Here is a 13,819-nt window from a genome sequence, read left to right as displayed (position 1 = left end):
GAAAATTACATTTTTTCAGAATTTTTAGCAGAACAGAGAAAATGTTTCTGGCAAAAATGCTTGAACAAAGAACTGAGATTGAAGAGATTAAGCTTATGTGAGATCAGAGGTGTTCATAGAATGATCTTGGTGACTTTGCTTTTTATACCTTTTTAGCGATTGGCCTACTGAGGGGATCTTGAGTTCAGGTTTCCTCTTCTGCCGCATCCAGTACAAGTCTCCAAATTGATTGTGGAAGAGCTTTAAATTCACTTGGTATGACATACTTAAAACATTCATCAGAGAGAGAGAGATGGAATGATAGTGACGCTGGGAATTTGGGTAGTCATCTGTAAATGTGAGACTGGGACTTGAGTCCCTGTTCCAACATCTGAGTTTAGAAGAATGATTCTGTGGATGCCTCTAAGATTTTAAACTTCTGTAAACTACAGGCATCAGTGGATATGTTTGTTTCTATCTGTGAAAGCTTCCAGCTGCAAATTGTGGGGATAACAAAGAATGCTGTAGCTCAGAATTTACCAGCTATCACAGGTATGATACTAAGCCAGAAATAATGCTTTTAGAGAATGCTAATCTTATACCATTTAAAGGTGACATTTAAGTTATGTTTCAGACACGTAAAGTATGGGAATCTAAGATAATTTGTGCTGTACAAGCAGGGTTCATATAAATCTGTTGCTTTTAATGAAAAATATTATTATTTATTCAGAAGTGGATATGGTAATTTCTTCTTACGGAAGATTCAAGTGTGAACATGATATTGCAGATCTAGGAATGCCTGAAGCAGTACATGGGACATTGGTGCTTTTAATTTTTGATAAACACATCTTCTCAAGGATGTTCTCTCAGCCATAATCATCATCTTTACAACTCGGTATGTTGCCATCCTCTGTGTAGGTATGTGATTCTCTACTAGAGTAGATGCGTGTTATCATAAGGAGTGCGAACAACAACACATGCAGGCAATCCTACTCCTCCAATATGCTGAGCAAGCTGAAGGTGTAGTGTACTTTCTTGTCAAGTCTTGGGACTCAAATGAATTGGAGATGCTTAAGAAAGAAACAATGAGGAGCATATATGCAGCATCTCACGTTTTACTTGCTTGAGTTCTGAAGTCTGCTTAAGAAACACATGGTTAAACTCTAAAACCAGTTCTCCCTGGGCCAAAGTGCATCTTATCCCACAATGAGACATAAATAAGAAACTTGTTGAAAAATGAGCGTTATGAAGCACAGGATGTGGGCACGTTTTCTGGGTTCAGTAGTTACTGCCTGAATGTGCCTCCTCCTCTGATCCTCCAACCAGTTGTGAGATTGGCACAGGGAGAGTGCTTGTAGCCTTAACCACAACTGTAAACAGCATTCTTGTGTCAGTAGCTTTCACAGCCCTCTTGAGGGACACGCAAATGTTCCAGTGATCGTAAACCTCCTGATACACTGAATGCCTGGGCTTGGCTCTTGAGGAAATATCTTTAGACTTTCCTTGTTCCCTCTTATGTGTCCCCAGTTAATATCATTCAAAGGATATTAAACCGAATATAGCAAATATCGGAAGATTACAAATGGTCATTTTACTAGTGCAGTCCCGAGCACTTATACGCTGGACAATGCACACATATATCATCTTTATAGGATTACATTACTGTTGGTTTGCTAGAGTGTATAGAGCCCTTAGTCTTGGATAGAGGTCCCCCCCGTGTAGTAGGAGTTATGCAGAATGATGTAAACAGGTCACAACATGGTCCCTAACTTGAAGAATGAATCATTCAATTACAGAGAGAGATGCCAGCTGGTTAAAAACAGGCAGGAAAGTGCAACGAGTTGTTTATCTGCCTTGCAGGCAATAGGTAAGAGCAATAAGCCTACAGAAGTAACTGCAAGCAGTGGGACTGCTTATCTATTCACTTGATCATTATTTTTGCAGTCTTTAATTAGTGTGCAGAGCTTTGAAAGGATGATATGCTAGCCACTGTTACTTGTAGTTGGAGCTGTTGCATTCATGGGGATGAGCGTGAAGAGAAACCAAGGTGCTGACTTCACTTTGCTGGTTCAGGATCTCAGTAACTGGAAGGCATTGCAGCAGGAACTGGGGGAATTAGCACAGCAGGCAGCTTGTTCACTATTGCACATTTTCAACTAAAGAAAGCACATGAACTAGGAATTTTAGGGGAAAATGGGCTCACCTGTTAGCAGTGGAAGAGGGCTTGTTTCCTGCAGTCACTAGGCAAAGAGATCTGCTGGCATAGCAGTCACCTTGATATGACTGACTGACTACTAGAAATTGGTTACTGTGGGCTGTTTAATTCCTTAGCCAAAAGAAATGGGGAGAAAAAATGTCGGTGGTGTAATGAATAGAATTCCAAGACTGTATCCACATAGCTATGCTGTTTGCAAGGTTGGAAGCGCAGACCCCAGCAGTGCAATTCCTGTAGGAGCGGGCAGAAGTGGGGAGCTCCCCATGTGCTGGCCCCAGCCAGGGCTTTGGCATCCAGCAGAAAGGCTACTCAGCCTGAAGGTTTGTCACAGGCTGCAGTCCTCTCCCCACTGGTGATCAGATTATTTTAGCACTAGGGATGTAGCTAGCTAAGATCTATGCTTCTGAATGTATCCTGTTTCCTCCTCCACTTTGTATAGGTGACTTCTTATGTATATCTCACCTTCACCTAATTCCAAGTTGCAGTCTCCCCCTAGGGCATGCTTCACACTCTTCTCCTTCGCTTTTTTTAGTGTGTTGGTTTGCTTGGTTGAGTTTCATCTCCAGAGTGTCTGTGCTGTAGAGGGTGAAGCTGGAATCGCAGAGCGCTCAAACAAATCCCTCTAAGCGATGATACCAGGAGACGTTTTTGCATGTTTGCAAAACCCTTCCCTGCCAAGGATGGTCCCCTCGAGCAGATGGGGCATAAATTATGATTTGATTTGTAAATTCTTGTTGCCATACAAACAACTTTGCTAATGCAGATGAACAGACTTCTTCCTTTTTTGACAGTATGATGGCGTCTGGCATTTCAGGTCTACCAGGGCTTTCTTGTCTCTTTGCTGTATTCTCTTCTTTAGGATGGTATCTATTTGTGCATCTATCTTTATAGTACTCTTCTGTCTCAAATAAAGGCACTGCTTGTATTCCTTCTTGAGTATTTGTTTTCCTTTGTTTCTGTGAGTTCTTCACAGTGATTTCTTATTATTTCACAGTGTGATTTTACTCTTAAATGGGCATTGAAAGATAATTCTTTCCCATCTTTGGGACTTTCAGCAAAGTGAAACTTCCCCATCCACCAGTGAGGCAATAATTCATTGTTTTTCTTCCATAATAATTGGACATATTTTGTATTAATGGGGTTCAAAAGTTTATGAAGCAATCTTCTATGCCACTTTGTTTGCTATGGAAATCTATAGACAGGTTAAAAAATGTAACATAATTACATCCCTACAGTATCTAACAGCACATAAACCACAGAAATACCTGACAAGTTTTCAGTGCTAAACCTAAATGCTAGCGGCCTCAAATACAGTGTCTCAGCTGTCTTTCATACCTGCCAGTTACTACATGCAAAATACTAGACTTCTTGTTCCTGCTCCCTTCCAAGTAATTTGAATGCACACTCATCTTTCCTCCCTGGTGCCATTAACCAGAAAGATTTGCAGCCTCATCCTTTTTTGTGAGCTCAGGATAACCGCATGTACTCCCAGTGTAGTACAATTTGGGGAAAATTCTATTCCAGCAGAAGATTGCAGCTGATTTATTCATTTGCTCCTGACAAAGATTCAGTGAAAAGGATCTCGTTGTGGACATTTGCCTCTCCTTCCTACCCTCTCTCCAATCTGATGAAAATAATGCAAACGTACAAAGTCTGACTAGGAGAAAGCTGTTTGTCCCAGGAGCTGATAGATTTTTCATAGGGAGGGCACACATGCAAATAGGGCCCAAAAATCATCGCCATCCATCAGTTCCTGAGAAATTGTATTATGTTTCCTGCCCACTTTTTAACAGAAAAATGCGTGTCTCGCAATATCTGCTGTCACATTCAGTGCCTGTGAATAAAGAATAATACATGTGGCATCTCAGTAACGTTATTGATGATCCCGATTTTTTTATATTGACAGGAGCTAGTAACGCTATATTGAGACCCTTAGCTTGAGTTCTAGCTCAGCTGTGCCTCTTCTGTGGCAGAAAAGAGCTGATCCTGCTTCCTTTACAAGCTCTTGTTCACTTCTTTCATTTTTTCTTTTCTTTTTCTTTTTAACTTCCATAAGGATATGTATATACTGCATATGTTGCAATATTAGATTTTCCACTTACATGTCTGCCTTTTTCTTATCTCGTGTAGCTGTGTCTGTGCTAATAATCTTTCATTCTTCTGTACATCGGTAGCTGACAGCTTTATTTTCTTCAAGCTTGTATTAACATGTAGTATAACCAAACCTGTTACCTCTCTCCTTGTAACAATATAGTCCCAAAGCAATGGCAGTTCATTTTCTGTAGAAAACACAATGATATCTGTCTGCTGAGATATTTCACCAGTATATGGTCTTTATTACTTGCTGCATTTATGTCAACATACATGGCCTTGCAAAAATGTTTTGCCTTTAAAATAAACCAAGAACTGCATTCAGCTTTCTTGTTACTATATCCACATTCGTGCACATGCTATAAACTGATCGGTCCATGAAGGAAAAATATGTAAAGAGAAGGATTTGATAGTGCTTTAAAGTGTTTGAGCACTTGATTAAAGCACAAGCAAGACAGAAGCCTCATTTGTTGTGATTCCTTTCCTTTGACAGAGGTAATAAAATTCACACTACTCTTTCTTCTCTTGCACGCACATTTCTTTAGCGAGCTTATTGCTTGCCATTGTTAAAGCTACTGTGTGGCTGATGGTTTTCCCCATGGTCACTGCTCCCAGGAGGGATGCACAAGTGCCTCACATCTGCCTCGTGCTGCCTCTAATAGACAGCTCATCTGCTGGGCCCACCAGCAGCAGCCTCAATGCCTCCATGTTGACCAGTTGGTGAACAGAGCCTCCTGCTTAGACACAGGCTGCCACAGTGCTGTACTTCAGTGTAAGCGTGCTTGGTCTATTGGGCAACTGCTTTCTGATGTTCTCTCCAATCAGTTGTTAACTATGGAAAATGAAGAGTCCTGTGGCAGATCCCAAAAGAAAAGGAGAACATCTCTACAGCCAGAATATTCAAAAGGTTCTGCAAATACTTCTCAATAGGGAAGATCCCTCTCTTACTGGAGTCTTTGACACGTGAAGCTTCTTAATATGAGGAAAATGAAAGTTTCTATATTTACTTCAAAGCTGGGCTTTGTATATCCAGCGTGTCATCAACAAACCATTATCTCTGATCTGAGCTTTACCTGATCCTTTCCAACTCTGTTGTTCAGAGCCATTATTTTTGAGGCTAGACATGGCATTGGGTCAGAATTCAGAAACATCCATCCTCATCTAGCTCTTGTACTCTGCATTGGTAGTTCACAGTAATTAGGTTTAAAAGAATTCTGTTGTTTTTAACACTATATTTATCAGTAACTGCAACTTTGCTTGTTTCTGTTTAGATGAGAGTCCTTACACAAAGTCTGCAAACCAGACAAGGACACCTGATGGAGCACTGTCTGTGAGGAGACAGAGTATTCCAGGTAAGACTTGCTTTGCTTTTTATAACATGTGGTTTGTGAACAGCAAGGTAATACTCATCAAAATTAAACTCGTTATAAAAAGCAAATAAAGTATAGGTGCCAACAAGTAATTTGTAAGGAAGGTTCCACTGGAGCTGTAAGGAGTTTATACAGTTAGATTCCCTGGGGCTTTCAGTATGAGGAACATCTCTGCATCTGCCTTTTGCAGCAGATTTCACATGTAGATCACAACAGCCCTTTCATCAGAGGCCCTGAGAAATCTATTCTTTTATATCTGTCTTCGGTGGTGTAGGGAGTTTGGCTCATGTTTCCAATCCTGAATGCGGTCAGAAGTCACATCTGTGTGTGGTTTTCCGCTATACGTGCATTGTCCTTGTGGATTCTGCCATCCAGTCACACAGAGCTGGACCCGCCAGATCAATGGAATAGTCAAACCTCTGTGTCTTATAATTACTTCAAATGAGTCTGCACAATGTGCCCATGAACAGCAATATTATACGTACTGTGCAGCAATATAAGGGAGTTTCCACCTCAAGTAAAATTTAGGGATCGGCTAATGAAAACAAATGAACACTGGCAAAGGTTGTGCACAGGCGGAATAACTGATGTTGCCATTCTCACCTTAAGAACAGTAACCTCTGACTGGAAGGGAAGATGTATTGCAACAGAAATCAGAAACTGTAAGGTCATGTTGCCCAACTTCTAATGAATAATCATCATATTCTGTGCACTCTGTGGCCTTATTATTGAACAAAGTCATACATCCTTCTCAGAGGTTATAGGTACAAGAGATGGAGCTCAGACTTCTATTATTGCCAGGCTCAGATCTCATCACAGTAACTGAATTGTTTCTGAAGGGCCAAAGTACAGATTGTATGGATGCCCTATGTGCAGATGTATGTGTGAGAGAGTTAGAGAGTTTGATGATTTACAATTGCTCAAAAGGAATATTTTTGACTACTTAAAATATCCTAGTGATTTAAAGATTGTTATTTTCACAATCCAATCATGAAAATCAAAATTGTTGTGAGAAAAATCAGCTGCAGTGTTCAGTGTGCATTCATTGTTATGAGGATTATACAAACACCAACCACATTTCTTTCTCCAAGTCAGTACAGATGAATTAAGCTGTCTATATGGATGCCTCTTCAGATAATTATGTAACTCACGTGTCACTAATATTTAGCATACTAAATCTCTTCTTTAATGAAAATAATAATCTTGTGATTTTTTTTCACCTTGAACATAGTAGTTGAAATTTATGGTGTGGTTACTGTATTTATGAATTACTTATGCTATGGTCTGAATACAAACTGAAGTTCATGGTTTTAGATAACAGAGAACTGAACATTTTCAGTCATGTTCTTTAAAGAGAAGGTTTGATAAAAGTTGAACAGGTTGAATTTTCCTTTAGGTCATTTGATAAGAGTAGGAATGCTAAATGCTCGGTAGTCATTGTGACTATTTATTTCAAGTTTAAGTTAAATTATTTTAACTGCATATTCTGGAATTTTACCGTACATGTGTATAAGCGAAGGCTTTGAGGAGACCTTATAGCAGCCTTCTAGTACCTGAAGGGGCCTATGGGAAAGCTGGGATGGAACGTTTTGTAAGGGCAGGTAGCAACAGGACGAGGGGAAATGGTTTTAAATTGGAAGAGGGTAGATTTAGACTAGATATCAGGAAGAAACTCTTTACTGTGATGGAGGTGAGACACTGAACAGGTTGCCCAGAGAGGTTGTGGATGCTCCCTCCCTGGAAGCATTCAAGGCCAGGCTGGATGGGGCTTTGAGCAACCGGGTCTAGGAAGAGGTGCCCGTGCCTACAGTAGATGAGTTGGAACTAGGTGATCTTACAGGTCCAACCCAAACCATTCCATGATGCTGTGTATGCTGTGTGTGAGTCAGAGTTACTTCAGAGAGACAGCAGTGACAAGTGTTTGGTGAGATTATACTGTTTGTCATTTTGTGTGTTCTTCTGTGTGTTCTTCACTTTTCAAAGTTGTGAAGACATTTATCTTCACACCTTGTTGCAACTCCCTGCCTCAGGAGCCCAAAGTATAAATGACATTGAGCTGATGCAATAGTAAATAATAATAATAATAATGCTTTCATGCCTTGACAGATTGCCGTTCTAGCACAAGAAATACTGTGAATTTAGATGCATGAATACCTTTATAAAACTAAGCAGTATTTTGTGAAGTAACCAACATTTAGGAGTTTAACTGAAGTTTCTGGAAACATCCCCTGAACTTTTATATCCCTTTCGACACTTAGAAAGTTTGGCCTTCTAAATAGCATCTAATCTTACTCGTCTGCGGGCAGTTTATCCACGCTGTTGGTTCTCTTGCCACAGATGCAGACACATCCCACCAAAGCATTTTGGTAACAGGAGGAATACCAGTTGTATTCCCTAGTCATGCTAGGTTGAGACAGGAAGTATTGCAGCTGCTTTTGGTTTTGCTTGGGATCAGGATCTGACTTCTGACAGTATGTAGGTCAGCTCTAAACAACTTTGGAAAGGGAAGGTGGGGTACGATGACTCTGGTGAATTCTTCTAAACTCGGATGGAGAGATGTCACCAGGAGTTACTGTCAGTAATCCTTGCATGGAGGGTATATGCTGTATGGAAAGCATTTGGTGCTATTTCCCCCAGACTTGTACCTGATACAATATTACATTCCCAAGGTGCTTTTTTCAGTCTTGAGGCCTGTCAGTACCTTTGACAACACAGCTGTCCAAGCCACCTGATGCTCTGTCATGCCTGAGACGTGGGCTGCAGATGTCCTATCCTATTCCCAAAGAATGTTCTGTCCATTATAGCCAGGAGAAATCTTTATTTTTTTCTCTCTTTTTTTTTTTTTTTAAGAAAGGTAAATGATCCTATCCTTTGGTTTGCACAGGTTTAAATAGTCTGTGAGAAGATGCAAGTAAATTTATATTTCCAGGATACATGATCTAAATCTTCCAGTACAGCGCAAGATTGCACTGTCTCCCTGTGCCTGGTGAAGGTTCCTTCTTGTAACATTTATATTCACTTAAGAGGTTGCCACTGCTCCTTCCTTTGGCCAGATAAGAAAAAAAAAGACCTTTCATCACTGTGGGGTGTGAAACTGCTGCATCAACTGTATACTCCAATATGTTGTTTTTATCCTTTCCTGGGTAACTGTATTGGAAGTGCAGTGCTGATGAGCAAAGACCAAATACACAAAGAAGTACTGTAATTCTGTAGAGGTTACATGGATCTCAGACTTGGTTTATTTTACAGGAAAAAAAAAAAAGGTTGAAATAATCATTTTATAATTAAAGTCAAATGAGCACAAACTGTGAAATCAGTGCACTGAGTTTAATTCCTTTCATCCCCAGAAGCAGGGAATGGATTAAGCTTCTTTCTGGAGCAGAACTGGCTCACTTAAGATGCAGAATACATTATTCATGTGATGAGGGTACATGTCATATTTATCATGTCTTCACATGGCACAAAATCAACAAGCAACAGATCCATTCAAAGGGATTTACAGAATTGATGAAATTATAGTTAATTTAAATTATGGGCATTCATATAATTGCAGTCTGAGGCCTGGACTTAATCTTGCAGATGTGTAGGTGTTGTAATTATGTGTAAATGATTGTTCAAAACATTTTAGTTTTACCGTCAGGATTTCTTAATTGTAAAAGGAGGGCTTAAATTAACATCAACATGACAAGCAGTCTTGTGCAAAATAAGAATGTGTTTTTTTTCTCTGAACCTTGGGATTTAGACTTAACTGGTGTGCTTAGGGTGGTCTGAAGGTAATGCCTCCCATTTATTTCCATGGAAACTACAATGATACAAAGAGCACGATAACACTATTTGATAGAGCAAATTCTCAACCATAAAACACTATTTTTCAGTGCTGTCATCACCATTACATTCAGAGCAGCCCTCATATAATGAACCCCCGTTGTTACTCTGCCCACATAGTAGACTGACTACAGAGGCAGTAGGGCTGCATGCTGTGGTTCACCCAGGAAGATATCACTGCCAGACTGGTGTTAGACACATGGATGCAAAGAATGTGTTTTTAAGCTAATGGGTGAGACCCTTCCCTCAGTATCATGGATGCAGTTGGAAGCATCTGCCATTTGAAGATGAAGTATCTAATGCTATCATTGGGTGATCTCTAGGTTTAGATGGCTGAGGTTCCCATGGGTTCCTGGGCTACCATTGGTTTGCCTGAGACCAAATGTGTGCTTGGCACAGAGCAAGTTCAGGATCAGTGGCGCTTGAGTCAAAGATGTTTTTTCTGTGGTTGCCTACCCGTGAGAGCTTCATGGAGAGCATCAAATACTCCAGCAGTGTCAAAAGCTGATGGCACTGTGAAGGAGACATTCTGAAACATAAGCTAAAGATGAGGCTGTGCTGGGTGCTGAAAGCGGGCAGGCCTGGAGAGAGCTGTTCCCACGCCTTCCAGACTGAAATCCAATACCTTCTTATCTGTTGAAACAACAAGGAGAAATCTGTCGACACTAATGCTGTGTAAATTGCTTGCTTAATTTATTTGTCTGTTTTCAATTCACTTGCTGAAACCTAGAGCAGAATCACACAGGCATGAAAATAATTACGTGTTAGAAAAAAAAAGACACCATGAATTTGAGGCTGATTAAAATATTTGGTAAAACCTGAAGCAGGGGGGATTTTTGGTTTTAGCCCAATTCTGTAAGTGCTTTTTATTGATTCTAAAGAGTTTTTATTAGAAAAAAAAAGTGAATTTTAGAGCTGAAATGTTCCAACTTCTCTGTATTTTTTTAGGGTGGCTGAAACCATGAGAAATTTCAGTTAAACTCTGCAAATAGTTTAGTTCGGGTCAAAAGAGTACTTCTAAGGGAAGAGCTTATTTTTGCCCTATCTATTGGACATTAAATTGAAAAAATAGTGATTTTCACTTCTGACATCTACTGATGCAGACATCTGCACTATTGAAAAGTTCCAGAAGTGGGAAGTGTTCAGGGGCTCAGAACAGCCTCGGTGCACACTGTGCTCTGGGATGGCCATTGGAACTCTCAGTGAATCCAGAGTTAGGGCCTAGCTGGGAGAGCGCAGCCCTGGAGCTCTCACTTCTCTAAACAGAATTCCTGTTCCATGAATCGGCACCAAATAGCGAGAGGACACAGTGGGAGTATTTCTCAATCAGAGGAAGTTTCTTTTTTTCCGAGACAGGAGCACAGCTGCCTGCCTTCTGCACTGCTTACACCCCCAGCAAGTGCTCCTTCATGTCTCAGCCCTCACCACACTGCCTTTGATCCCACAAAGCCCTCATGCTCCGACTCAGCCAGCCTTGAGACCCCCAGAGCTGCTGCACCCACCCGCAGCTCGCCCAGCATCCTCCTACCCCACAGCGATGTCTGCTCTGCTGAACAGGCAGATTGCTTTTATAGTAAGAGTACACGCCAACCCTGCAGGAAAGTCCAACTGGGTGTTATAAAATATTCCACTGACGTTTTCTCCACCATGGGAGCCTGTGTTCCTCTCTGAGATATGATGATGATTATTAATCATTTGCATGTTTTGTACGCAGTTGCACAGTTGTATTAATGGGTCAGTTGTTAAAGTAGGTCACTCTACTCTGAAAGAAAATTGTCAGGACTTTGAAGCCTGAAATTAAACTGACCAGATTTTTCTGTTCCTTTGTACATACGTGAGTAGTGCACCCTCTTGCCAGTCTACCTGATTCTTTGAAGCATGCTATAGTACAGCTTTCCTATTTTGGTGCTGTGTTTGATCTCAAAAACAGAGCTCACCATCCAGCTGAAGGGGAAACACAGAATGGATGTACAGCCCTGGATGCATTCACAGCTCCAGCTGTGCTATCGCCATTATTATCAGTCTTCCAGCCTCATTTTTGAGGAGTTTGGTGACAGAATTTTAATATAAATATGAAATGTTAACAAACTTAATTTTAGCCTATGCTGAACTGTGAACTACTGAGCTGGAATGGAGCACATGCAAGCAAAAAAATCATAAAATGCCTTGCAAGGATGATATTTACAGAGCTGCTACCAAAAAAGAAAATTATTGCATCCTCTGCTTAGGACACAAAATATTCCTAAGAGAAATAATAACATAATAAATTGTTGTACTAACAACAATAATTAACACCTGAGAAATTTTCAGCCTCTGTGATGTTCAGATATACAGTATGTCCTGCAGACGAAAGGAGCAATGCAGTTTTCTTCTGTCCATTGGCTCTGAACACATTCAGGTCCCATCATCTGTTGATAAAAACACAGAAGAATGCCACGTTCCTCCTCCCTGACCCTCAGCCTGCTGTTCAGCAAAATGTTCGCATCGTGTCTCAGGCTATACCAAATGTGGCTCTCCTGGGGGGTTTGTCTGCTGCCCTCAACCCATTAGCTCAGATGTAGGTCAGCTGGAAACCAAAGAATTTGAAAGACCTCAGGACTTTCCTCAGTATGGTTTTAGTTCCGTGGTAACACGCAGAAATATCAGTTTAACCCTGAATACAAGAATACCTTGCTATAAGAAAAAAAAATAATAGTGTTAAATTATATGTAATTCCAGGATCCAGTGTAGGTTAGATAGAGCCAGAACATGTGATCCCTTTATGACATGCTTGAGCTGCTAATATAAAACTACACTAGCTGAATATAATGCGTGTGTGTGATATGCTACAATTTAAGTGAGAAAAAAGTCTGTACAGTGTAATGTAATAGCAGAATAGACATTGTGTATTATTTTTCTTTTACAAGATAATCCTAGAAATAATACAGAAATATAGAAAGTAATACAGGGAGATAGGAGGAAATGAAAAAGAAATCCACATGGATTAAAGAAAAAATTCAAGCCTGTGATGTGATATGAGGATAAAAGTTTCATTAATGCCATTACTCAGGGCAGAAGACGGCTCTCAGGTTTTTCTGGCTGTAGCCCAGCTGTTGCAATCTGAGCCAGTTGCACAGTGACCAACAAAGGTGATGGACAGATGATCCATCTCCATTGGTGGAGGTTTTTCTACATGCAGACCCATCTCCAGAGTTTTGTTTTCCCCTGTTATTAACATGGCATTGACATGACTGTGTGTGTTCCACATCAGCTGTTCTCATGCCTACAGTTTATCCCATTCCTTCTGTAGGAGCCCTCCAGGCTCCAGTGCCAGGGAAACCACAGTGATGGAAGTGATCCTGTCTGCTTTCTGATGCGGTTCTGCTGATTTCAGTAGGCCCCTTGGAGAGGTTTGCCGTGGGACTGCCACCTTCTCCAGCAACATTGTGTAACTTACCCCCATCACCTTCCTCAGCCTCATCACAACCTGTCTTGCCTTTCACTTCAGATTTTGTAAGCACTGAGGTTTCACAGATGCAGCGTTATCTGCCTAATCCTTTGTTCCTTACCAGAATGTTAAGTAGTCTTCTGGCTAACTGGTTTTGTAGATAAAAAGCACATTTTGCCTGGGGAAACCGCCACAGAATCATCCCCTTCCTCTTTTGTAGTTCTCATTGTAGGAAAAAAAGAGCTCATTACAGAAGTAAAATCTGAAAATAATGTACATATGCATCTATTTATCAGTAAATGCAGAGCTAGGAAGTTGAAGTATGCATCTACAGAAGTGCTTTTTCCTCCATTTGCGTTTGTTTCATAGACACTTTTTCTGTGTGCTTTTTAAAATCGACACAGAAAGCTCAGGTTTGCCACCAAAGGTATTTTTAATGTTTAGAAATCCATTAACAATGACCTCTGTTGTCACAAATATTATGGTTGGTATCGTGGGTCATTTCCTAGGAGAAGCCAGTGCTCTGACCTGTGAAATGCTGATCACAGACGAGCAAGTTTTTCTGCACTTGAGGTGTTTATTATATCTGCAAAGTCATTTGCTGATTTTCATGTTTGATGAGAGACTGCAGTTGCTGTATCATTTATAGTCTTGCCTGTTTGCTGACTGTTTGTTTAACCTGCTGGAGGTTGAGCAAATGGGCTGTGCAGCATCTGCAGAGCTACATCTCTTTTGCTTCTCCGCTGGAAATTTCTGAATTTGCTTTTATATTTAATATTGAAAAAGAGGAGACGTCTTCCTTGCCCCTCCTTCCTTCCACCAAAATAACTTTGTTGGAATGGTTTCTTATATGCCGATCATGTAAATGTTTCATACATGGATAAACCCAAAAGAAATCTCTCTCACAGAAAA

The 13,819-nt window shown here is 40.5% G+C and overlaps 1 protein-coding gene across 15 annotated transcripts in view; it reads left to right on the top strand.

The window, feature by feature from the left end:
* GRIP1 (glutamate receptor interacting protein 1) overlaps window positions 1-13,819 on the top strand; it is a 307,109-nt gene that overhangs the window by 201,284 nt on the left and 92,006 nt on the right. For all 15 annotated transcript variants that reach the window (XM_040666870.2, XM_040666825.2, XM_040666832.2 and 12 more), the window contains exon 2: window positions 5,557-5,637. In XM_040666870.2, coding sequence (XP_040522804.1) covers window positions 5,557-5,637 — 81 coding nt within the window. The remainder of the gene's footprint in view (window positions 1-5,556; window positions 5,638-13,819) is intronic.

This window comes from Gallus gallus, chromosome 1, assembly GCF_016699485.2.
Source record: "Gallus gallus isolate bGalGal1 chromosome 1, bGalGal1.mat.broiler.GRCg7b, whole genome shotgun sequence".
Taxonomy (NCBI): domain Eukaryota; kingdom Metazoa; phylum Chordata; class Aves; order Galliformes; family Phasianidae; genus Gallus; species Gallus gallus.
The sequence above is the reverse complement of the archived record's forward strand: the minus strand, read 5'-3'. Positions and strand labels throughout refer to the sequence as shown.